At 37.2% G+C, this 25,085-nt stretch overlaps 1 protein-coding gene across 1 annotated transcript; it reads right to left on the bottom strand.

Annotated features, from left to right (window-relative positions):
* Positions 1–1,928: 1,928 nt before the first annotated feature.
* Positions 1,929–16,448, bottom strand: fam83b (family with sequence similarity 83 member B). Its single transcript, XM_067522342.1, has 5 exons — positions 16,133–16,448; positions 13,183–13,656; positions 11,513–11,677; positions 8,424–8,548; positions 1,929–7,999 (listed from the first exon to the last, which is right to left on the bottom strand). Exons 2-5 carry the CDS (start codon positions 13,630–13,632, stop codon positions 6,016–6,018), a joined length of 2,724 nt encoding a protein of 907 aa, XP_067378443.1. The 5' UTR covers positions 13,633–13,656; positions 16,133–16,448; the 3' UTR covers positions 1,929–6,015.
* Positions 16,449–25,085: the final 8,637 nt, after the last annotated feature.

Here is a 25,085-nt window from a genome sequence, read left to right as displayed (position 1 = left end):
AGACGAAGACTCGTCCACCCGAAAGACCAAACACCGAAACACAAGAAGAGCATCGAAGTGTATGCAGTCCAGTGCAGTGAAGAGTGCTCAGAGCTCTACACTGGAAAAACCAAATGGCCCCTACACAAGAGGATGACCCAGCACAGGAGAAGCAACACCTCAGGACCAGACTGAAGAAGTTGCTTGGGTAAGTAGCGAAACGTTTCTAACCAAGAGGAAAGTCCAGCTGACATGATTCAATCTTCTGATAACCAAACCTGAATAACTGAAAATCTTCACCGACTTACAACTCTGGTGTTTACCAAGCGTCGTAGTTTCACACCGCAATCATATGAGCCTCCGTTCATGTCACAGATGTCTTGTAAAGTTAAAATTACGTTAAGATATTGTTTACACGCACCTCTTTTATTGTATAAATCTGATGCAATTTCTTTCTTCTGTAGAAGAAGTAAAATGTTACTGCTGTATTTAAAAATAAGACCGTGAGGAGTTTCTCAGAGAGTTCTATTTATTTGCTCATCTCCAGGCAAAAGACACTGATATTTGTCATTGCTTGTCCAATCATCGTTTATTTTTATTGCCTGTTTCTAAAATTCTGGACCTATATGCAGAAATGAGGAAAGTTAATGTTCAACAAGATCATTAATTAAAAACCACATCTGTAAGAGCTGGCAAAACTTAAAGGAACAAAAGACCAAACAATTAACCAGGTGTAGAGCTAATCAACAGGATACACAGAGCCCGGTCACTTTTTCAGGTAACAGTGTCCTGTAAAATAATTCAACATATACAGAGAATCAGTCCAATTTATACAACACAACAACAATGACAACAAAGCCAAATATGTTACCTCAGTAAAGGAACCCTAAAGAAAGTGCAACACAATGGAAGACTGGAGACAAATTATTGAGGTTTGTTCTGCAGCTGAACATGTGACGGTGATTTGTAATCATGAAGAGGCACAGCTGTAAAATCATGATTCTTCCTCATTATTTTCATGTCTTGAATAATAAAGGGGCTGCCATAAGGTTTATTTAGCATTTTTAAGATACACCGTTGCCATGGCAGCACAGCCATATGTTTCTCTAAGAGGGGACCTCATCCAATCTTTTTTTAGGCCATGTTAATCTTCTCATCTTGGATTTCATCTTCATAGACACCTGAAAGGACTGAACTTTCATCAAACACAAATCTAATCATCGGTCTCCTTTCTGTTGTTCTTTTTGTCTGACCTGGAAAAAAATCTGCAATACTTATGATTGTCATTGATTATCTGCCACAACCTTAAAGTAAAATGTTAGTTGTCATAATAATTGTAAAGTTACATTTTTTATTTTAATATTCCATGTGAATTTGTTTTAGCATTATCTGCTTCATGGCTTATATAGTGCAATGTCAGGCACTTCCACAGTGCAGGCTCTTATATAAATTTGTTTTTATCCCTGATCTCATTTTCAGCTTTAACTTTTGCTTGCAGATTTTTTAAATTTTCTTTTGCTAGAAATGATCCATAACTGAATAATGACTATAATATTTTTTAGCACCTTTTCTTTTGACTTGATGCCCCAGTGGAGAGCAGACAGGAAACATAGAAAAGAGAGAAAGATTAGCCTATAACATGCAGCAAAGGTCTTGAGTTTCATTCAAACCCAGTATGCTGCAGTTATATGGCTTGCACCTAAACCATTTGGCTATGAGGCCACTTCACACTACCATAATATTAATCCCAAATTCAAAAGTATTAGAACAAAAAGTACACAACAAGTTTTCATGCATCTGTTGCTTGAAAATCCAAAACCACTGTGGAAGCTCATGCAGTTTTCTGTGATGTCTATATCTCCAGTATCTTTAAAAGGATCGACAGAAAATAAGTGATAAGTGGGTTTAGAGTGATCTAAACCCTTTGTTCAAATGGTTCATACTCAATTACAGTTTGTGTCTCATATCCTTTCCAATGATTCGCTCAATGATTTTCAGACAGCTTTTCAGAAAAGGAAATAATAGTGATGTTTCAAACAGATTTTGGTGATCACACATCTTCAATCTTGTAATCAGTCAATTAACATATTTAAATAGAGGAAAATAGTCATTCTGCTTGTGACCTGTGTTGCATTATTTAAAATACTGTATATTAAAAAGCTGAATATTCTTTTCTCTAATGAGGAGAGGAGAGGAGAATGTGATTGGATGGCAAAGGATTAAACATGATTCACCTACATTTATTGAATTGTTAACTGCACAAAGTGGAATGATTAGGTTTGTAGCATGGACGTTGGTTTGCAGAGAGAAAAACAAATTAGGTTATATCTGTGACCAAGGACAATGGAAAAAGTTGGGGCAGATGACTAGAAATAGGATGGTATGAGATGGAATCCTCATGCGTACTAATGAGATAGGTCAATATATGACAAATAAACAATCTGTACAAAATACAGTATGTACTACAAAAATCCATTCTTAGTACTTAACTCAATATGTTCAGTTGAATAAAAAAGTTCAAATCTCTTTATACTAAAATGGCAAACACTGTAAAAGAAAAATGTTTTCATCAACATTTAATGCCCATTCAGCTAGTACAAATGTTCCTTCATCACCAAACGTAACAGCAATGATCATAAGGTGTTTGATAAGAAAGATAAATCCTTATTAGCAATAATTTCTCAAGGGTTTTAAATTTAATATGTAAAATCCACCATCTGATCTTTAAAAAACCCAACATTCCACACTCAAATATGCAACAAAAATAATGGGATCGAAAAAACAACTTCCAGAAGACCTCAAGATGAATTTAGTAAACCTTAGTGAAGCTTGAGAGGAAAATAAAAATATTTCAAAGCTTTTAGGCATACAAGTAACATCTGTGAATATTAAAATCCAGAAATTTTTGGACACACTAACAGGAAGGAGTGGAATTGAAGGAGGTGGAAGGAGTGGAATTGAAGGAGGTGCCATGAAACAGTGGATCCTTTAACAGGAAGATGATCAAGCAAAGTGTACTCAGGAATGGTTTAAAAAGAAAAGTGCAAATGTTTTAACATGGTCTTCCCAGTCGCCAGACCTAAATATCACTAAAAACCTGTAGATAGATTTAAAGAAGACTCTAGACATGGCAAACAACAAAGCAATCTGATAGATGGAACAATTATGCCATGAAGAGTGGACTGAAATCACACCTGAAAGAATACACACACACTGCTCCAGGGTATCCATAGTTTGGAGGAGGTTAGAACAGCAAAGGGAAACAAAGAATTAGAGAACATTTCATAAAGGGTGATACAGACCTTTAGACAGATATACGCTTTTATACGCCATTTCCTAATGATTAAAAAATATTTACAGTAAATATTACAGTATATTTATACAAAATACATTCTTTGTTTTACTATTTGTGCACCATTTCAGTGTTTTGCACTCAGCTTTAATCTTACTGTATGTACGTTTGCTGTATGACAACAGGTCAGGTAATGCTGCTAATCAGGAAATCGTTTTTCTCACCACTGTCATTATTGCCTCATTTAGCTCCTGGGTTGTTTCAAAAGAACATAGTGCTGTCTAACCTGTCCAAACAAGTTCTACACCACCCTTATAATTTAGGATATGATGCACTGAAGCTGATGTGCAGCTGGGTGCAACTGTTTCCTCAAAAGGTTTGAGAAGCTTACTGTAATAGGCACTAAAAATGGGTAAATTATTGATTGTAAAAGAGATATTAGAGCTGAGCCCCATTTCAGGCACACATGTTGAGCCATTAATCTGGCAAAATATTCAATATAGAAATGAAAGGTATATTGAAAATGTTTGATAAGCTAGTGAAGAAGTACTTTTAGTGTTATTTTGTCACACACTTTCATTTGATTATCTTTTTAATATCAATGATGTAAAAGTATGTTGAATTTGTACATTATATTCTGATGTTTTATTTATTCATTTTATTTATTTTTATATGTATCTCTGTTGCAACTAGATATTTGTGATGTGACAAATGTGAGGTTTGGTTTATTGGATGCTGAACGATTGTTTTAACCATGTACCAGCATCAAGAAAATAATTACAAGGAAACAAATATTTTTAATCCCTGTCATTTTTATAGCTAATTACTGTAAGTACTGTGTTCATGTCTACTGTGACCCAGTATGGCGTCACAGATTGAACGTTTCGTACATTAATTACTCCTGAAAGACTGCAGGGTGTTGATCTTCAAAGTAAGCTTATTACATATTTCTGTTTATGAAATTCAAAGCTCTTTTTCAGAAGAAGCTCAGAAAGTCCACACAGGAAGCAGAAACAGTCCAGTTATTTCAACGGACAAAATCAGATCCATTACTCAGGATTTTGTCTCATTCTTTATTGTGATACATAAAGTGAGACATATTCTAAAAATTAGGAAATCTCTTAAGCTTTGTTTTTCTGTCTTAGCTGAAATGCATAAAGGTAGCAAATGTTTTCTTTACTGTTGTCTTTGCCTGATTATGCATTTTAGGCTACACTTCTATGCTATGTGCTTTAAAAAAAAACAATTTCATGGAAAACCTGTGTTGGATCAAAACATTTCTAATAAAAGCTTTAGGGTAGGTTAAAGATAATTTTCTGTTATCTTTTACAATTTTGAACATTAAGTCAATTATTTTGATTCTGTCACACTTCAGGGTGGTGCAGAAAAATGTGATATGTTAAGATCAGCCAGAAAACTTCTAGGGTCTTTTTCCTAAAAGTGCAGGATTGGCAAATTGCTCCCAATTTTCTTGCATGTTTTCTTTTAGTAACTTCCAGTTTTATAATTTGTCAAACTTTTGTCTGAGCTTCCCTTTTTCACATGATTCGTCAAAAGATGTAAGACTGAAAAAAAAATTGACACATAAATAATCTTTAACCATCATTTTATCTGCACCACCATTACAAAGTGCACTCTTTGAAAATGGCCACTATTTTCTCACAGATCTCACTGAGGCAAAACAAGGAGAACCAGTGTGGAATCAGATGAAAAGACACATCAAAGCAACATTCCAAATGTAGCCGAATACCCAGCCATAATACGACATGCCCAAGAGTATAGAATGAATATTTCCCTCTTATAAATTAAATAGATTTTTTTTTCCTTTTGGTTTTCATGTGAATGTTTTGGACCAGAGGTCATGTTTCTGTTTTACTCACAAGTCTGTCACCTTGACTAAAGAATTGAGCCCCTGTTAAGATAAAATGCTAAAAGTGTCTCCGACTGGCCACTGAGAGCACATGTACAGTATTATCATTAGGTTTACAGTACACCTTGAGTTTTGCCTTAAAGCACATTGCTCATAGAATAAAACAAAAACCTCAAAACCTTGATGAGAAAGTCTTTTGAATGATATTTAATTAAAAAGATTTAATTTAAAAAGTTTTTCATGAAACACAATGAACTGTGATAAAAAAAAAAAAAATGGAAAAAAAAGACATTTCTTTTACTGAACTGTTGCAACCCCCATAGCATTCATAAAAACCTTGTAACACACATAAAAAGACAAGGATGTGGTGAGATAACGGTATGTTTTTCATTACCTGCTGGTTAGCTTACGTACCAGTGGTATTTGAAACACCTTTCCCCAGACATGCTGACAACACTCAGGCAGAATAATCCTCTGAATATTATCAAGAGCACACACAACTTTGACACAACTATTACAGTATCTGTTGCCTTTGCAGCATTTATTAACACCTTTTGAATTTATGACTTGTGTCAGTTGAAAACAAATGTTAGTATGAACCTGGTATTTTGTCTAACATAAATGTTGGCAGCATTTATTCTTTTACAGTAAAGTATATTCTCTATTGAATGTGTCAGTGCATGTATCACAACCAAAGAGGCAAAGGTCAATATCTAAACAGTTATCAAGTGCAAACATTTCTACACCAAAAGAAAAGGCAGAAATAACGACCAAATTTAATCATACATACATGACCAAAGTCAAATGTCCATTAGAAATAAGTGACTCACTGTATGACAACTATAATATGTAATGCTAACATAGCTGTTTGTCACTACTTGTTCTTGTGTATGAGATTTCCCACTCTTTGAAAGAATTTCTCAAGCTTATTTTCGTGGTGCCCGCGTGCAGCCCGGGTGAAGTTGTGCTCAGCAGCTGCATCACCTTTAGAAAGGCTTTTGCTTTTCTCCTGAGAGTTTGTGCTTCCAAAGCTGGGTGCAGGGTGCAGAGGCTGCTTCTTTTCAAATGAGCAGAAAGGCTCAAATCTACTGTACACACGGTTCTCTGCGCCTCGATCTTTGCGAGCGTTTCCAGCGTTAAGGCTGGTCCTCGCACTTTTGTCGAGAAGGCCTGGTTTCTTTTGCGGGTAACTGTTGGAGAGAGACATCTGCGATAGATGCCGATGCTCCTCAGTTCTGAATCGAGGCATTGAAGAGTTTAGATGGTCCTCTGGCTGGTTTCTCTGGTCCTCTGAGGGAGACCTGCCTGAGTTGGTTATGCTCATACTCTCATCATCAGCTGTTATGGTATCTGTACTTCCACCTGACTTGAGACTTAATGTTTCCATGTTTCCAATTGAATCTTCCTTTTTCTCTGGTATGTTCAGTAAAGATTTTATTTTATTGGAGGTACTCCTCACACATTGCTGAGTTCCCATGCCATTGGGTTTCCGTGTCAAATGCTTCCTGGTTACTTCCAGTGCTGCTGCGGACACAGTTCTGGATGGTGGCTCCTGCCAGTTGGGTTTACCGGGATTGGCTGTGCATGTGATGCTCTTAACGTCATAATGGGAGACAGATCTCTGATCTTCATTCAGACTTGACCCATATCCATTCTGCATGTCAATCCCTGCTGTGCTTCTATTTATCCTTCCAATCACTCCATACATGTGACCTGAGCCTTCATTCATGTACTCAGTGTTTGATCTTGGGTCTGCCACGCTATGTCTTTTGTGCCACTTGTCTGTCATGGTGTCGGGGTTTGTGATCTTGTGTGCATCTTTAGTTCTGCCGAGGCTGGCATATGGAGATTGATAGGCGTTTCTCCCTGGACCGTAGCTTGAATTGTTATAATTGTTATTCTGCATGCTTTGCCTTTTTATCAGGAACTCATCATTAGTCATTCTGTTCACAGTTGTTGGATTCCATTGCATTGATGAATAGTGCAAAGGAGCATTTGGCTCTGCAGAGGGACCAACACCAGTGAAAGTGTTTATGTGTCTGTCAGGCTCCATTTGTTCGGGTATCGTGGACCTCAAAACCAGTGAGGACCTCATTCTTCCGTGCATGAAGGAGTTGTCCATTGGTTCAAACTGGTCTAAATAGTCACAAGAGTTTCCATATGGTGTATCAGAGTTTTTGAGGTAAGACTCAATCCTCCATGTGCGCATGAATGACTTGGATGTATTCTCCAGGGGTGGCATGTTCTGCTGCACAGAAAGAAGATGTTTGTCAGTACCATTGTATGTCTGACGCATGTTTTGACCTCTGTGCATCTGTGGCACTTGAAAATAATTGTCTTTTGGATAGTCGTTTGTCCCATTTCCTGTTTCTCTGGAGATGTTCCAGTTGCTCGCTCTTGGCCTGATGTTTTGTTGCATCTGTCCATCTTGCTTCTCGCCTGCGTAGCTGTGCCTTTTTAAAAAGGTCATTGCCTCTGGTAACTCCAATTGGGACATATGGTTTTGGATCCCAAAGCCATTTTCCATCATGGGGGCAAGTTTGATAGGTTCATCTTCAAAGAACCTCTCCTCAAGGTCTCTTATGCCTAATTTTCTCTCACAGGTCTTGCGATAGACCGTGTCCAGTGTGTGCCTCAGCTGATTTTGTCGCTCAAGCTTTGGGCCAGAATAAAAATTGGGCAAAATATGTTGTCCATGTGGCCCGTTGCGTTGGAACAAACCCTCTGAGGGGCACAGTTCAGCTGGCACAATCGACTGAGCATATAGTGTCCGGAATTCCTCATCGTACGAGTTCACCAGATGGCCTTTGATGACCTGCACCATACTCAGATTAATCTTCTCAAATGACCAAGTGAGGCTGAAAACAAACACAAAAACACTTATTATTATTTATTATTCTCATGTGGAGAAACTTTTATGTGACTTTTATGTGATACAACAGACTGCTGTTTTGTGTGTTGCCATTAAATTTAACTCAGTGGGACAAAGACACAAAGCAGAGTAATTATAAATATAAAAGGATTATAAAAGGAGTCTTTCTTAGGAGCTGTCACTTCTTTTAATCTACAATTTTTTTTCTTTTATTGTTGCCACATTTTCGTGCAGGCAGTAATTTTCACATTCATAAAGTTTAGTGTCAGAGTCTTTCAACAAGCATCAATAAGAACTGATGATAAAAGTTTTGTAGAGACAGTAAATGCAATCTTTTGCTTTATGAATACATTTGGTGTACACCTCAGTGGTCATAACCTCAGTTTGTCTTATGCTGCAGTCATATTTACCTGAATGAGCCATAAATTGTGGTGTGGCAGTCAACTAGAAGAAACTTCTGCTCCATTGTCCCATGAAATTTAGCTCCTGATTGACAGAGGTAATTTTGACCTTTCACAGTGCGCACCCTCATGTTCTGTGGTCAAAGCAGTGATAGGACAATGTCATAAAAGATTTACCACTGTTAAACGTCAAAGCAGAAAGCAATAAGTATGTCAATCAAACAAAAATCTGAAAAGGACAAGTGCACAGTGCACATACATAAATATACATCTGAATATCCATCCATCAATTATCTGTAAACGCTTATCATGTTCAGGGTTGTGGAAGGCTGGAGCCTATCCAAGCTGTCATTGGGGAGGCAGGGTACACCCTGGAGAGGTCACCAGTCTAACTCAGGGACACCCCAGAAGGACATACACACAGAGACAACCAGTCAGACACCCATTCACACCTACGGGCAATATAGAGTAACCAATTAGGCTAACATCTATGTCTTTGGACTGTGGGAGAAAACCAGAGTACCCAGAGGAAACCCTCGCAGGCACGGGGAGAACATGCAAACTACACACAGAAAGGCCACAGTCAGCCGGAGGTTCACACCAGGGACCTTTTAGCTCTGAGGTGGCAGCGCTAACCACTCTAACACGGTGCTCCCCGTTCAATCTAAACATATGAATAAAAAATATGCTGCATTTGTTGAGTCCCCGAGTTGTTGCTGTTGTTCTTTAAAAGATTTAAATACAGTGTTTATATATTTTAGATCTCCCTTTCAAAATAATATGTCAGACTGTAAACACACACACACAAAAACAAAACAACTGTATTTCTCAAAGTGAAATTTTTTTGTACATGTAAATTCATGAGAATTAGCAAAGATACAATTGTTCGTAAAACGCTGTGCAAGTTTTGTAAGGAGGATTTAGTTTGCCAAACTGCTACAGCCATTTCCTGTATTTACATTCTTTGTGTAAAACTAAGCTAAGCCCCACATGGTTTTAACCCTATATTTAACTCATTGTCACACCTGGGTGGACCTGAATGCAGACTTACAGGCCGGCGGATACAGAAAGGTAAAGTAAATAACTAACAGAGAGAGCAGACGGGCACTCAGACACAAACAAAGAATGCAAAAGTAAAATGCAAGCAGAATAAAAAGAAGAGAATAGCAGCACAGAAAACATCTAGTGGACAACAAAAAGGCAAGACAGACGTTCCTGATGGGAACTTTGAAAAGGGGGGAATCTGTCTGTACTGTCAAAGCAAGATTCCACTTAAGGCCAGTGAAAGATTGAATTTAAGGCCAGTGAGGAAAGCAGAACCTCAGTGAGCTGTGACCGTGGCGTAAGGATTTAGGGCCCGGGGAAGACAGGAAAGTGACCAGCCTCACTAGAGGAGACAATAGAAGCTGGTGAAGAGCCTAACCCTGCTTTAAACTTGTCCACAACTTCATCCCTGACCTGTCTAGTGTGTTCTTTGGACCTCATGATGCTGTTTTTTCACTAATGATCTCTAACTAACCTCTAAGGGCTTCACAGAACAGATTTATTTACACCGAGATTAAAATAGACACCGGTCGACTATATTTACTAATTAGGTGACTTCTGAAAGCAATTGCTTTCAGTGGATTTTAGTTAGCGGTATCAGAGTTAAAGGGGCTGAAAACACGCCACACTTTTCAGATAATTTTTTGTAAAAAAAAAAAAAAGTTTAGCATTTTCCTTTCACTTTCACAATTATGTACCACTCTTTGTTGGTCTGTCACATAAAATCCCAACAAAATACATTTGTGTTTGTGGTTGTAATGTGACAAAATGTGGAAAAGTACAAAGGATATGAATACTTTACACTGTAAAAGACACTGTAGATGTAGACAATGGCAGCCTTGGAAGTCGTTCTTGCTCACACATGTGTACTCTCTGAAGAATCTAAATGGTCAGCATCAAGGGCGGGCCCTCAAGCCTAATAATCGCCTGACTGACAGTGGCTTTTCTTCCTCATGAATTTCCACTACTTCAAAACATAAACAATAGCCATGGCAACACTTTAAGAGGTAATATTGACATCACAGGCAGAGAAATTGGCAAAACATACAGTATGACAGGCATGTTGATAATGGTAGAGGCTCATTAATTTCTTAACCAAAACTTCTAGCTACTATGGATATGATGTAAAGCTGCGGCCAAAATGATTTGATACAGCCCCAGGGGCCACACATGATAATGCATTTCATATATGTGAATGTGAGCACAACTGAAGATGGTCATCATTTCTTATTGATACTTATTGAGTCTGATATTAAAGGTGAGCTGCTAGGCTAATCCTGGGTGTATGTGAGTAAATATAAGCCTGAGGGTCCCTGTATTAGCCACAACTCAGTTAAACCAGGAACCACAACTCAGACAATGTCTTCTTCATTCATAACCTAGACAATTCTTTTTTTAAGGCCTCGGGTGTTCAGACTAATGGATTGAACATGCTTGGGAGTGTGGAATGTGGAATGTTCTGGGTCCTCTGGGCCCAAAGTGATCAGGGCAGAGTGCACAAGTATAAATGACAGAGGCCTACAAGTAGGCAGCTTGTCAGGTAGGCCAGCATGAAAACTAGATAGTGAAAGCAAAAAGAGCAGGCAAGTCCCAGGAACTAAGGGGGAAAAACAAGGCAGGATTAACAGACTGGAACAAAGACTGGCACAATAAACCTTCTACCAGTGAGCCGGGGGAAAAGGCCAGTATACTGTAAAATACTGACTAGTATGATGAGGAAACTGGGAACAGGTGTGTGATTACAGGTAACTGTAAGTGGAGGAAATGTTTGGGGGCTTTTAGTGGCTGGATAGGGTAAAAGGCAAAAAAGACACAATAAACAGGAGAAAATATCAATATATGACAGTAATATCAGTGTTCTCAACTACTGTATATCCTGGCAAGGAAAGGGAAAAGAGTCTTTCCCAAAACATTGAATAATTGTATTAATCCCAAAAAGAAATTCTGTATTATTACCCTTATTATCATGTTAACTATGTAAATGTAACTGATGCTTACAATATAAATAGTTTAAATATAGAAAAACAGCTTCATGTTTAAAATTGTGTACTTACCCTGAGTTGCTGAACTTTTACATCCTGATTTTCAGCCATTGTGAGGAAACTTCTCAAATGAAAATGATCCAGTAGCACATATACTGGAACTCCCCGTATGGAAGCATCAACTATTTCTTTGAATATATCCACATCAGTGAACTTGTCCATCACAATGGCAATGACCTGAGAGGACAAAGCAAATAAAACAAGATCAGTTAAATGAACCAAAAAGTGGATGTAGTACGTTCAGTGAGTTTACTTGTTTAAAGCCTGTGAATGATCTGTTTAATAAAATGTTACCATTGTGAGTGTAAATGGCAAATGTGAGTCTGGAGGTCTCGCAGACAGAAAATCAGAGTGACGCCAACATAAAAACCTGAGTAAATGGGAAACATTTTGTGGCGCAGAAGGTAAAGCGGTCGTCCACCCATCCAGCAGTTGTATGATCCTTGAGCAAGACACTGAACCCTAACTTAGTTGCCCCTGAGTGTTAGCCAGCTGCATAGGAGCTCCTCAATTGATGTGTGAGTGTGTGTGTGATTAGAATCAGTGTAAAGCACTTTGAGTACCAATAGGTAGAAAAGGGTTATATGGGTGCAGACCATTTACCATGACACCAATTAGAGTTGTCGGTATCATTTTAATGAGAGTGAAGTGAAGCAGAAATCTGAAGCAGAAATGGGAAATAAATTTGTTTCTAAAATTAAAAGATTTATTGATCCCACATCCATTTTCAAGTATACAAAAACCAGGTAAACATCCTCTTAAAGTACATTAATTTCACTTAAGGCCCAGTGATTCAGCAAGTAAAGCTCGTCATGATAACGAGCCATTTGAAAATACTGAATGGTGCGAAGCAGCAGCGGTATAATGTGTTCCAATAGCATGTTATAAGCTCTTTAGTGTCCAGTATTATTATATTTTTTCGCCCTCTTTTAATTTCCTCTGTTGTGATTTGGGTCTTCTGGTGAGACGTGAGTCACTCTTGATCACAAAAGCAACAAATGTATATGATTAAATACATAATATTATACTCAAAAACTAAACAGCTAAACTGCTGTGTTGATAGACATGCCATTCTAGCAGTTGCATATTACTTTATATCTACATTTAATAAGGATTATTTTACACTGCAGTGGAGGTAATTATAGAAGATAAGAGTGAACAATTTCATTAGCTCTTTGTCAGATGCAGAAAGGATCTGAGTCTGATCATTTTGTCCACACATTCCTGGTTGATTTAATTAAGAGCCAGTGCAGCAGCTACTAACAAGGCTGAGCAGCAAAATAGAAACTGCCTTCCAACCACAGTTTTAAACTAGTTTATGATTCATCATGACAGAGTCTGAGAACTAAGTGAAGCATTAACTGTGTTAGATTGTGATTTTATAATCTAGTGCATATGCAGTTAATGGTTCCCACACTTTCCTCCCATAATGGTAAGTTGCTAAACCAGAATTTGACCTCATCAACCTTTGTATAGCAGACACTCCTTGATTCTGAAATTGTCTGCAACAAAGGTCTGTGGAACTGCCTTGAGGGGGAAAAGTGCTTGCAACATATTTCCGCAGATCATGGGTCTCAAATTAATGTGAGCCAATGTACTGGGCTAAGGCAATGCCTAACAGTCTGAACAGCTCAAAAATGTCAGTTTCTGTCCTAACACATTATTGCAGCTGATCTGATTACCTGTCGTGCCTCCTGAATATGCTTACGGATCACCTCTTTGATGGTGGGGTTGTTTTGTCTTGGCGGATGAAAGAGCAAATCTATATTTGTCTGTAGTCTGTCGTGCACGACCTCCGGCCACCCTAAGTCCAAATTTGGCGTTTCCACATCCGAGTGAAGGGGCCAGTACGTCCCTGAGGACGATTGGTTATCATTTGGCTCATTGACTTCCTCCGTGTGGTTTGAAGGTGCGAGGTGTTCTGCATTTTTGGTGATGTAGAGAAGCTCATCCTCTGAGAGAAAGCTCCCAAGTCGTTCCCCCTTAAGGAACTCCTGGTAACTGTCTTTGCCGCCACTCACCAGGCGGTCTATTGCCAGGCGATATGACTCCTTATAATGGGGCTGGATGTAATCCTCTGATTTAAAGTCTCCCCTCAAGGATGACAGCATGGAAAACTCAGGAGAATCCATCACTCCGGTCCGTTTCAGTAGAACCTGTCACAGATGATGGAAATTGCATTATATTAAGGAATTGATTACGTTAAATAAATGTAATGTACCGACTTTTTGGCTTTTACTGTGTATTTCTAAGCAGTGGTGGTCATTTGATACAACACTGTGACCATGACCTTATAGATTGTAGGAGAGACTCGGTCATTTAGGTGGTACAGGTCTCTTAACACGTAAACCCTGGTACACTGCCATTAATTCAACTCTTTATAATGACAGCTTTTCCTGTTTACACTAAACACAAAAACACAGTGCTGCCCATTGTATGTTGTAAGTTTGTACAGTTGTAAGTTCCGTGTTAATTTATCCCTTCCTAAACAACAAACTTCATGGGTATAACTTAAGGTTAAAACCAACATTAGTCATTATGTTCTATTTCAACCCATTCTCATTCCCGTAACATAATGTTTTCAGCTTTGGCGTTTGGTACATTTAAATTCAGTTTACTTTAATGACAAGGCATCCACAGATGTGGAACCCTGAGAAGGTAAGTCAGACATTTTTTCAGATGGCTCCTTTTTTACTTTATGTAATATGTAGCTCATTTCCATATTTCAAATTTTTATATTGCATTGACATTATTGCAGTCACAGTCCATAGGCTGGTTGGCTAACAGAAGCCCTGTGGTCAAGTTGTGATTGAGGGAGATGGGCAGTAACTCGAAACACTTCAGCTCCAGTTCAGCCCACAGCACTGCTCTTCAGCTCATGGTGCTGTTATCAAAGCTGATAGAAAAGAACTGATTTCTCATAAATGACGATGAAATAGTTACCCTGGGGACCACAAAATAATCACATATTATTACTGATTACTGAGCGTCTCTCAGCTGGTTATATGAGTTCAATGTCAAAATTCTAAAATTTGCATTAGTAAACTGTATGATTGATGACCACGTTCTGTTTTATTCTAATAAAATATTGTTGCTATTCACCATGATTTTGTATGTCTGTAAAAATCATATATATATATATATATATATATATATATATATATATATATATATACTAATCATATACAAGTTCAAATTAGTATAAACTATCACATACAGAGTGTTTACTGTACACATAAATATGTGGACGATAGCTGAAAGAGGTCTGTTAGTCAAGATGAAGACATATTCCTTCGTTGCTTAGAACATACAGAGAAGACCCCAGGTGATGGTCAGTTACTGTCCCAGATGTTACTTTTAATTTGAATTAATTTAGATTTATGAATGGGCGTCTTTAAACAACAGTGTCAATGTTTGTTGATTAACTATAACTAATAATTTTTAGGACATATGATGTTCTTCCATGTATGTACATGGAAGGGACAACGTTAAATTACCACTCGCACCCGTATTTAAGTATGTGGAACAAGACAGCATACTTAGTAATTACAGAGACAAATATAGTAATAGTATTTTCCTTAATTTTACCAAAGGAAATGACTTAACTTTCATGTCTACAAAGTATATAATTTTATGTAAATGGTCTGCACTTGTATAGCGCTTTTCTGCCCATTGACACTCAAAGCGCTTTACACGTGCTTCTAATTCACCCATTCGCACACACTAAGCTGCTATGCAGCTGGCCAACACTCAACTAAGCAACTAAGTCGGGATTCAGTTTCTTGCTCAAAGACACTTTGACATGTGACCAGAGCAGCCGGGCATTGAACCAACACTCAACTAAGCAACTAAGTCGGGATTCAGTTTCTTGCTCAAGGACACTTTGACATGTGATCTACTGCCTGGGAATCTGCAAAAACACAACATGTTTTATTGGTGGTCATATTTTGCCCTCTCTAAACTGTAGTAAACTAGGACCTTTCAGTAAAATGGAAATACTCAAGTTTTTTACAAGTATCTCAAAACTGTACTTAGGAACAGTACTTGGGTAAAATAACTTGCTCGGATATTATCTGATTGAGATATGTTACACATGTACTATGTTGACAATTTTTACACGAAATTATTGATTGAAAAATTACAAAAACTAATTGGCAGGAATATAAAAATCTTTTACCCATACTCTAAATGAAGATCAAATATCTAATATTTGTCGAGCCCTCATAGGGTGTAGAGGCTGTTCCATAGTTTAATTTGACTATTTTTATTTAAAATAATGAATCACTTTCTAGGTGTTCACACTTTAAATGAATCGTGGTCTGAAAACTCTACTCTATTCCCATTAAACCTCGCTGAATAACAAAAGCAAAACATTGCCAAAATTAAAGTTTTTTCCGAGAGAATTTGTAGATAATACATTCTGTGTATGTCTAAAAAGAAGTCTATGTGAAAGTTTTACTTTCAGTTTAATGCACAGTACAGCCATCCTTTCTTCTTAGTTTTCAGGTAACTTTTTTCTGCATTGCCAATAGAATTTTACATCCTGTCAGAGCCGCTGCCTCTTCCTCAAGGTTTCAAAGCACAGTACCACAGTCACAACATCATTATCTTAGCACAACAACAGTAACTTACATTTAGGTAGTGAGCTTTTAATAATCCTCTCGGTTGCTCCACGAATGTTCCTCTTCGTTACATGTACATTCGGCTTATGTTCAATATTTGGAGAAGGTACTTTTTGTCAGCTGGAAGAGACAAAGACAGGGAGTTGTCTCAACACGAAGCCGTCTACAGATGAGGGAGTGGGGATGGGATTCCAGTTTAGACATGCAAATACTCTGGCTTAAAACTTGCTCACAGGCCGCCATAAACCTGTTTTAGATATTTAGCCACGCCCCTGCTCTCTCCAGGGACAAGGTTCACACTGACGAAAGTTAAGATAATGACACAAAGAGGCTTTGATGAATGCTTAAAGATTAGTGGCACTGAAACTCTTCAGGTGGTGAGTGTGTGTCCTCTACTGCATGATTTTACTGCAGGTTGTACCTGCTTTGAAATGTTTCAGCAGACAAAGGGGTTTATATTTTAAATAAAATACTTTTGTTTCAAGCAGGTGCTTCTCAAACAGTGGGTAACTGCAAACCAAAATAAAACAGAAAGAACCAGGGATTATAACTCCTTCTAATTTTGCTTAAAATGTAGTTGAAACATCAGGGTGGAGGTTTTCAAAGTGTTGTGTGGACACAGCTGCTGGGAGCACACATGGCCTCCTGGTATCCCTGTTAATGTAGAAAAGACACATTAATGTCAGGGATTCAATAATTATTGTTTTTTTGTTTATTTTCCTTATTGTTTTAAACGTTGTTTCCAGGAATGTCTGAATGACACACAAGCATGTTTATGAATTCTATACCTTTCAACACAATTCGCCCTGTTTGGTCAGCTCTCTAAAAGTCTCTAATGAAACATTGTTATAGAAAGAAAAGGCTGAAAGTAAGAAACATCTGCAGGGATGCATGCATACATGTAGTTGTTTGATTATTAAATACATGAATGTTATTGGGATCACTTTAGCCTGGCTTCGTTTAACAATTGTACTGCAATAAATAAAAAGCACACAAATTATAAATTAATTACAGCAAAAGATGATTACAGAGTGTGGCTTACCTACTGTAATCATTAACCTGTGAGAAAAAAAAGGAGAGAGAGTTTTATTATTCTGATGAAGCAGCAACTTTAGACACTGGATACTGTCCAGCGGAATCTCTACAATCACCCCCAAAGCATCATGACCTGACATACAGGTCATTTTAGATTTGCTTACTATCCAGGGGCTCTAAATAACATTTGTCTCATTGTCTGTGGCCCAGCATGTAGCCTAAAGACATATGCACTGACTTCATACAATGACTGCCTGGACATGCAAGTACACACAATACACAGTGTTGCATTTAAACAAACACTAACAGCTCCAAGTGGAGACAGAGTTAAACAGTCAGTTCAATCATTAGCAATACTCAAAGGTTATCCACTTTTTGATAAGAATTATCACAGGTTAACACCATACATTTTTGCAAAGGGATCATAGTTAACTAACTAGATTAGCACAAAGACTCTACATAGTGGAAAACACTTAGTGCAGAGTTAGAGTATCACTGTCATAAGGTGGCCTGAATCAAATCTGCTATCTCTAAAGTTCATCATCTAACATGTTCTATCTCATTAAGTTAATGTATACTATTTACTATGTTAATATGTACTTTGTACAAAGTACAAAATGTTGGCAGCACTGAAAAGACTCAACCTAGTGATTCCCCACTGTTTACAGTCTTTATTCTAAGCTAAGCAAAGGAAACCAGCTGCCTGCAAATACCATACTACTAGATACCAAGTATCTAAGAGTATCATTCTTCTCATTTACCCAAATGTCAAATTAAGAAATTCTTATTAAAAAAATACATAATATTAGACATTGTTTTTTAAAGTTGGCTGCACAATGTGTTAACATTGATGTGCTCATTTGTTAAAAGACTATTAGTAGATGATCACTACACTACACTTCTTCACACAACTTTTTTTTCTTTTCCTATTGTTTCACTTACATAAAATAAAAACGTTCATCACCAGTCACAAAATATATGTATTAAAATAAGTTAACACTAATAAATGAATTTGCAAAACAACAGATATTTTAGGACGTAATTACGTTACTCTTTTTTATGTGAATGTATTCATTTATTGACTGATGATTCACAGGAAGACACACACAAACTCTGTTTTTCTATCATGTAACATGGATATGCAGCGTCTTTAAAAAGAGAGAAACACAACTGATAGTTTCTCAGGATCTTAACTAAAATGATGTGTAGAGGAACTATTGTTAAGTTGTGTCTTGAATCTGGGTGTGTGAAGATTAAGTAACGAATGCATAAAGTCACAGGGAGTTTTTCTCCTGAAGCGGCCTCCCTGTGAGTCATCTTTTGTGACACCCAATCCCTGCTTCTTGCAGTCGTCATGATCTGTTTCCCAAGCTGTCCTTGTCTTCTGCTGACAAGTCTGAGCAAGTGATGGGTTGTTGTCGTTGTCAAGCACATCTGATCAACTAAACAGTTCACATTTGGTAAACTTCAGCATGACAGGCGTCATTGAGTAAATACAGGACCAGATGAGGGCATTTCATTCATCAGTTTTTTTGTGTGTTTGTGTGTTTGACTGTGAAAAACTGAATGAATAGATAGAAATAATCAGATATGATGCAGGTGAGAATAAGATGTATTATCATCTATATGAAGAAAATAATATGAAAAATGTTAATAAATGATGTTTAAACAGTAGGTGAGTTTGGAAGGTAACATCAAAATTGTCAGCTGGTGTGAATTAGAGCTTTACTGTAAGTGTAACTGGATATGACTTTCAACACTGAGCTGCACAGTTAAATACGCATAAGTTGAGTTGTTTAACCAGTTTATTACAGATCGTTGATAACATCTTGCCTGGTAGTTTGAGTGTGACGAATCTTAATCTGTAAACAAGAAGGTATTATTGTGGGCTGGCCACAGCAATAAAATAATACTGCCATGCAAATTATAGCTCCACTTTCCAGCTCCTAAAATAGAAGTAAGGCTTAAGTGAGCAGGTATGATGCAGAGAAACTTTCATTCTGGGAATTCAGAACTCCCAGAAGGTTTCTCTCGTTGCTTGCAGCGGGTTTATAATTGCGAAATATTTGTATTTTTAGGTCCAATTTGATATGTCTTAAGATGATTAAATAACAATAGTTACTGTCTGAGACTCTGAGACTCATTATACCATCATTATTTACTAAACCCCAGTACATATTACACATTTTAAAAGCAATAACTCGATTATATTATACTATATGATTATGATCCCTTAAGTTATGTACAGACAGAACACAAAGTGATACTTACATATGGTGCAAAGTGTAAATGGAAAGACACAGTTCTCTTAAGATCTCTCTGCAAAGAATATCCTGGATTTTTTTTTTTTACTGAAACTGGAAAAAAGAGAAAGGGAAACAGCAAAGAGTTGGTGTTTCTTTGTGTAGTTTTAAGTTTAGTTCCAGAGCTGGACACACACCCAGACACTCCTAAACTCCCATGGTCAATTTCTTACTGCTCTTGGGTCATTGGTTGTTTGGGGCGAGTCAACACAAGTTACAACGCCATTCTGTGTGTCATCTGAGGTGCAAACTGGTGGCCTTTTCTGTCTGAACACACCTACACACCACTTGTTACTGAAAATACTAATTATTTAACTGTAACTTGTTCCTGGGTAATTTGTTTTCCAACTGAATTTATCCAGAAGTGTGACACAGTTTCAGCATAATGGCATACCTCTGAATTACTGCCCACAAAAGAAATATAAAGAACACAATGAATAAAAGGAAACTGTTTGTAAGGTGTCCTGCAAATGAAAGACAGGTAAAGAGTTGCTTCATTATAACTATAAATATTTTCGGACTTACCTACTGCTGTCCACACCTGCACGCATCTCACAGCTAAAATATTTACCTCCGTAATTATTATATTTATTATATTCTCAGTCATGTTATTTTATATAGAATCGACATGATGGCAGGGTTGGCATGAAAAAGTGAAAAATACAGTAATCAGAGTACATCGTATGAGTACAAATTAAAGTACATCAGTATGACTGTTCATGGAGCTCATGCTTCACCAAGTATGTTGTAAAATGGGGGGAAAAATGTGTTTTTGTCACTGTAACAGGGCATCTTCTACAAGCCGTTCAATCATGTCTGCAGCTGAAGTTTGAACTAAGGAAAAACACTTTTACTGACTTTTTTTTCCCCTCAGAATGATAATTTTATGGTGTGTTACCAACTCAACTATTGGACTTCCACTTTTTAGAGAGCAGAACACTGTATAACACTGTATAAAGCTGCGTGTGTGTCTGTCTGTGTGTGTGTGAGTCTGTCTGTGTTTTTATGGTATGCAACAGCATTCTATTGTTTATGCTGTTGCACTTGGCTGTAAATTTGAAAAGTGACATATGTATTTGTGTAATGAATGGAAAGTGAGAGCTAAAGAGACAAGTTCAAACTTCAAGTACTGTAATACAAGAATGTTTCAGCCTCTGACTTCCTGCAGTAATTCTGACAATTGTAAACTTTAAAAACATAGACAGTTTGTATTGAATCTTGAAAACAGATTCAGATGTTTCTTTTCAGCTTTTTCTTTCTTTTCTTTTTCTTTACATGCTTGGTTTAGCCAGCAGGGCAGTGCGGATATATATTGCATTCAGGAAACAGTAGAAGCCTCAAGATGATGGATGCTTAATAAACCTTCCATTAAAATAATAAATAACTTGTGTAAATATACTGCTATAATTACATTGCCAGGTGGCAGGCCAAAAAATAGTCAACAGGGATTTCAGTTTATTAAACGGAAATGTACATTTAAAGCTTCATAACAGTGTGAGGGGTAAAAAGAAATAGTATTTAAAAATTTAATGACCAGGATGTCATCAAATTCATGCAAAATTGAGGGGGAAAAAAATTTTTTTTTATTTAAACAGTCACACACTTTCATTGCACTCCTACTGTTACCGAACAAAATGGTCTCACTAAGAGGAAACAACAGACTACAAAAACCTAAACCACTTTACATACTGAATTAGGTCTGCCTGTAATGTGGTGGAAGCAAAATGAACAGCTATCTGTAAAATGACATTTAAGAACTGAGGTCAATGAGATGATGACATAAAAGCCAATGAATGCACACTATCACACCGAGCCACCGATTCATAGCCAATTTACAGCAAAGCAAAGAGGGTGTATTACCCAGCCTGTGACTGAATGCAGGATTGATTAGGGTCAGGAAAAAGACACAATCCAGTCTTCTGTAATCAATACTGGCAGGAGATGTGCACTCTCAATAGACTACAGTGAAAATGTTATACCAAATACTGTGCATTAGTTAGTCCTCATTTTAAAAGTATTTTCTCGTGGAACTTGAAATGAGAACATTATGGGTTTTAGGTCTCCCTATGTATGTACACTAAATACATATTTTTCATGCATTTGAATATAAGGATGAAGCTGTCACTCTATTATTTAAAGATCCTTGTGATAAAGTGCAGAATTTGTCATCTGTACCAGATGAACTATAGCTCCTTTATATATCATTCAACAGAACCACAAAAAGTGCTCCTTTAAGTTGTTGGCTTGACAGCTTTCATTTTACGAAAGCTCTGCTCTTTAAGCTAAAGCTGACACAGGAGAACCTAATTGCTGGTATTATCCGTGTTAAATTAGCCTGACTGACTGCAGAGCAGACACTGTGGACAAAATCAATCATGTTGCACTACAGCCAATAAGCTCAACCTTCTTCAATGTCTCTCTCAGTGTTGTGTAGTTAAATATTTTATACAGTGCTGCAGTTGTGTGTGAGTAGTGTATAGAAAATATGAACTTTTGAAACTAGTTTATTTTACTTAAGTCTTTTCTTTTGTTTTTGTTTTTTTTTGACCCTGCAAATGACAAAAGGTTTGTTTGAAGTGCTGATCCATCCTGCCTTCAGCAACCTGAACGCTTAAAGTAAATTTTTCTCACTTAAAAAAGAGTGAATCTATCGACCAACTTTATTAAATTGTTAGGAAATGTTTTTTTGTAAAAAGTAAGGGCATAACAAACTTACACGTGTAATTCTTTGCAGGTTATGTGGCACATAACCTGTCAGCGGGGTGTATCAGGAGCACATGAAGACGTCTTTCTTCTCTTTTCTGGTTGGATTTGATGGCAAATTGTGTCTCTGTGCTCTCAGAGCAGCCTGCGTCCACAAAGCTCTCCAGTGGTTCCAACACAATCATTTAAGTTGAACTCACTGTGATGACCAAAGTCTTTCTGAGGTGAACTTAAAAATGGTACTTGAGATTTTGAAAGGACAATACAATAGCTAGATAAAAGAAAGGGTTCTGATTGTGGATGATTTATCAAATAATCAATATGTTGTTCTCAATGTCCTGTATACACAAAATAAAATTTGGACTTTCAACGCTATTAAATGAAGCCTGGTATCATAAAAGTTTGTTTACTGGTGAATAACTTGTCGATTAAAAAAAAATCTAAATAAGATTTTTACAGTATATCCATATATCAGTAAGATGTTTGTTCTTTCTTACACAACAGAGTCTCTTAAAGTAGCTACATCGGCCTTGGAAGGTTCAAATGGATTTGTAAACACAAAATGCATCCGTTGTTTTTTCTGCTGTTCCGAAAACATCCAGTGACCACTTTTTTGCTGTTTGTTGACACTGACATCTTCCTGTCGAGCTGCAATTTAAGTACAGGTGTCTAAGTTGTCTGTTTTCTCTTGTGTCTATCCATCTTTAGGAATGGGGACAACCTCTGCCAACTTGCTCCTCTAACTTTTCTTACACTCATTTGTAGTCACACTACTGTTGTCTCCACCACTACCAAATGTATTGCCATGAAATCTGGCAGCCATTCATAGTATGCAGAAGATGATCCCAGGCTCACACTGGAGGTTGATTTGTGCCACTCAGACTAAAATGTCAACAAACTGGAAATTGCCATTCTAGTTGTGAGGCAGCAGCACCAACCACTCCACCACCGTGCCACCCCTCCTTGTTCTTATAGACCTTTATTTCAGTTATTTTGTTACTTTGTTAAACACTGACACAAATGCCTTCCTCCATGAAAGAAATATAGATAAAACAATAGAGTCTGATGTAACTGGCCTGGCCATCTCAGAGAGGATATCCATGTGGTGTTTTTTTATTTTTTTTAGAAAGCATCTGGATGCCACAGCTGATCTATCTTGGGTGTTGGAGGAAATGTACACCTACATCAAACCACCTGAGGCAAAATGTTACATTACAGTGATCCAATAAGGATTTTAAAATCTGAAAGTGGTCTCCGCTTCTTCATTTTTGCTGTTGCCAGTCACTTTCTTTGTTGCATCTTGAAGTGACTCCTGGATGCTGCACTTCCAGGAGCAACTGCTGCCAGAACTCAGAAGACTACATGTTGTTTTACAGAAACCGCTGTCATATTTTCCCTGGCTTTGATTATCAGGTCTACTGTATATGCAGTATTAACAGGTATTTTACTACTACCAGGTAAATGCAAAAAAAACAAAATATTGACTTACACTGCATGTTTAATGGGGCCTTAAGGATTGTACTGCGACAGTACTGTGACATCATGCTGCCTCTGCAGTATGATGTCATGGAGTCAGCTCTTCTGTATGTGCATCATAGGGGCAAAGTGGGTGTCAGGCTGACTCCTCTGTGAATGACTGGGGCACGTGATGTTCTTTATTAGTTTACTTAGCCTGATTCCACTGTCTTACTGATAAAACTGTGTTGACAAATGAGACCAGTCATCAAACCCCGCATGAATCCACAGTCCCTATTGAAATGTCTTATGTCACACATCAATCTTAAAATGTTATGCCATTTAATCTCAAACTTTTACTTGAATCTCAGTTAATGCCTCCTTCAAATTTTTAATTTTAGTATGAGTTGTGAACTTTAGCCTTTATTCCTGCCTCTGCTAAACACATCTGACTAAGATGTTAATGTCCGAAGCCAGGTAATATCAAAGTCCCTTGCGTCTGAGAGAAAGCGTGTGTTTAATATTGTTAAACTCATATTTCGGGACTCGTTCACATTAAATGATGGTCATATTTTTGAAATGTGAGCGTGATCAATGTGGTATTATGTTCAATGCACAACAAGTAATTAATTTATGGGATGTTAAACTGTGGAAGTTATATCAAGTAAAAGTAATTTATTTCAAAGGTAGTAACTATTTAAATTTTATTAGGGATGGAATATGACTTTAGTATTTAACAGTAGCAAAATATGCATTGCAAAAGTATTGCTCTTTGTTTTTGTTTGTTACACAAACCAAGCATGTCTCATGATTTTTGAGGGGCAAATTAAGATAAATGCATGTTTTGAGTGTTACTTTACTTTCACTGATAATATACTAACAGTTTTGTGTTTGTTGTTGTCATTGTTATTTTGGTTGGCTTCATAGAAATGCTAAAAGTATTTAATGTGGTATTCCAGTAACTTACATTATACATTTAATTAGTTTTTTCACTTTTCAGGAGCAAAGAAGATGTGTCTTTGGTGCAGTTTATGTCTCTTACTATTACTATAAAATTTTAATTACAAGTTTGAAAAAACATCATTGTTGCAGGATTTTCTTAGAAAGTCATTTTCTTAGCCCACTCTTCAACCTTGAGTGGATCTGAGAGCATAAACAGCTTTTTATTGAATCTAAATGTTGTCTTTTATTGTTTGTTTATGAGATTGAGTGATTATAGAGAGAAAAACAGCAGTTTTTCTACTGTATAGTGTAAGTGTGAGTATAACTGTAGTCTGTGGTTTCAATGATTGGTGTGAGTGCTTCCAAGGACACAGGGGTAAATGGAAAAAAGTGTAATGTGATTGACCCCCTCTACTTGTTGCCATGGATACCAGCATCCTCATCCTAATCCCTGGAATGTCTGAAACGTGGTGAATGACAGATCCTTGGCTGTGATCTGGCCCCTTGTGAAGAGGCCGCACTGTA

This window comes from Channa argus, chromosome 1 (assembly GCF_033026475.1).
Source record: "Channa argus isolate prfri chromosome 1, Channa argus male v1.0, whole genome shotgun sequence".
Lineage (NCBI taxonomy): Eukaryota > Metazoa > Chordata > Actinopteri > Anabantiformes > Channidae > Channa > Channa argus.
The sequence above is the reverse complement of the archived record's forward strand: the minus strand, read 5'-3'. Positions and strand labels throughout refer to the sequence as shown.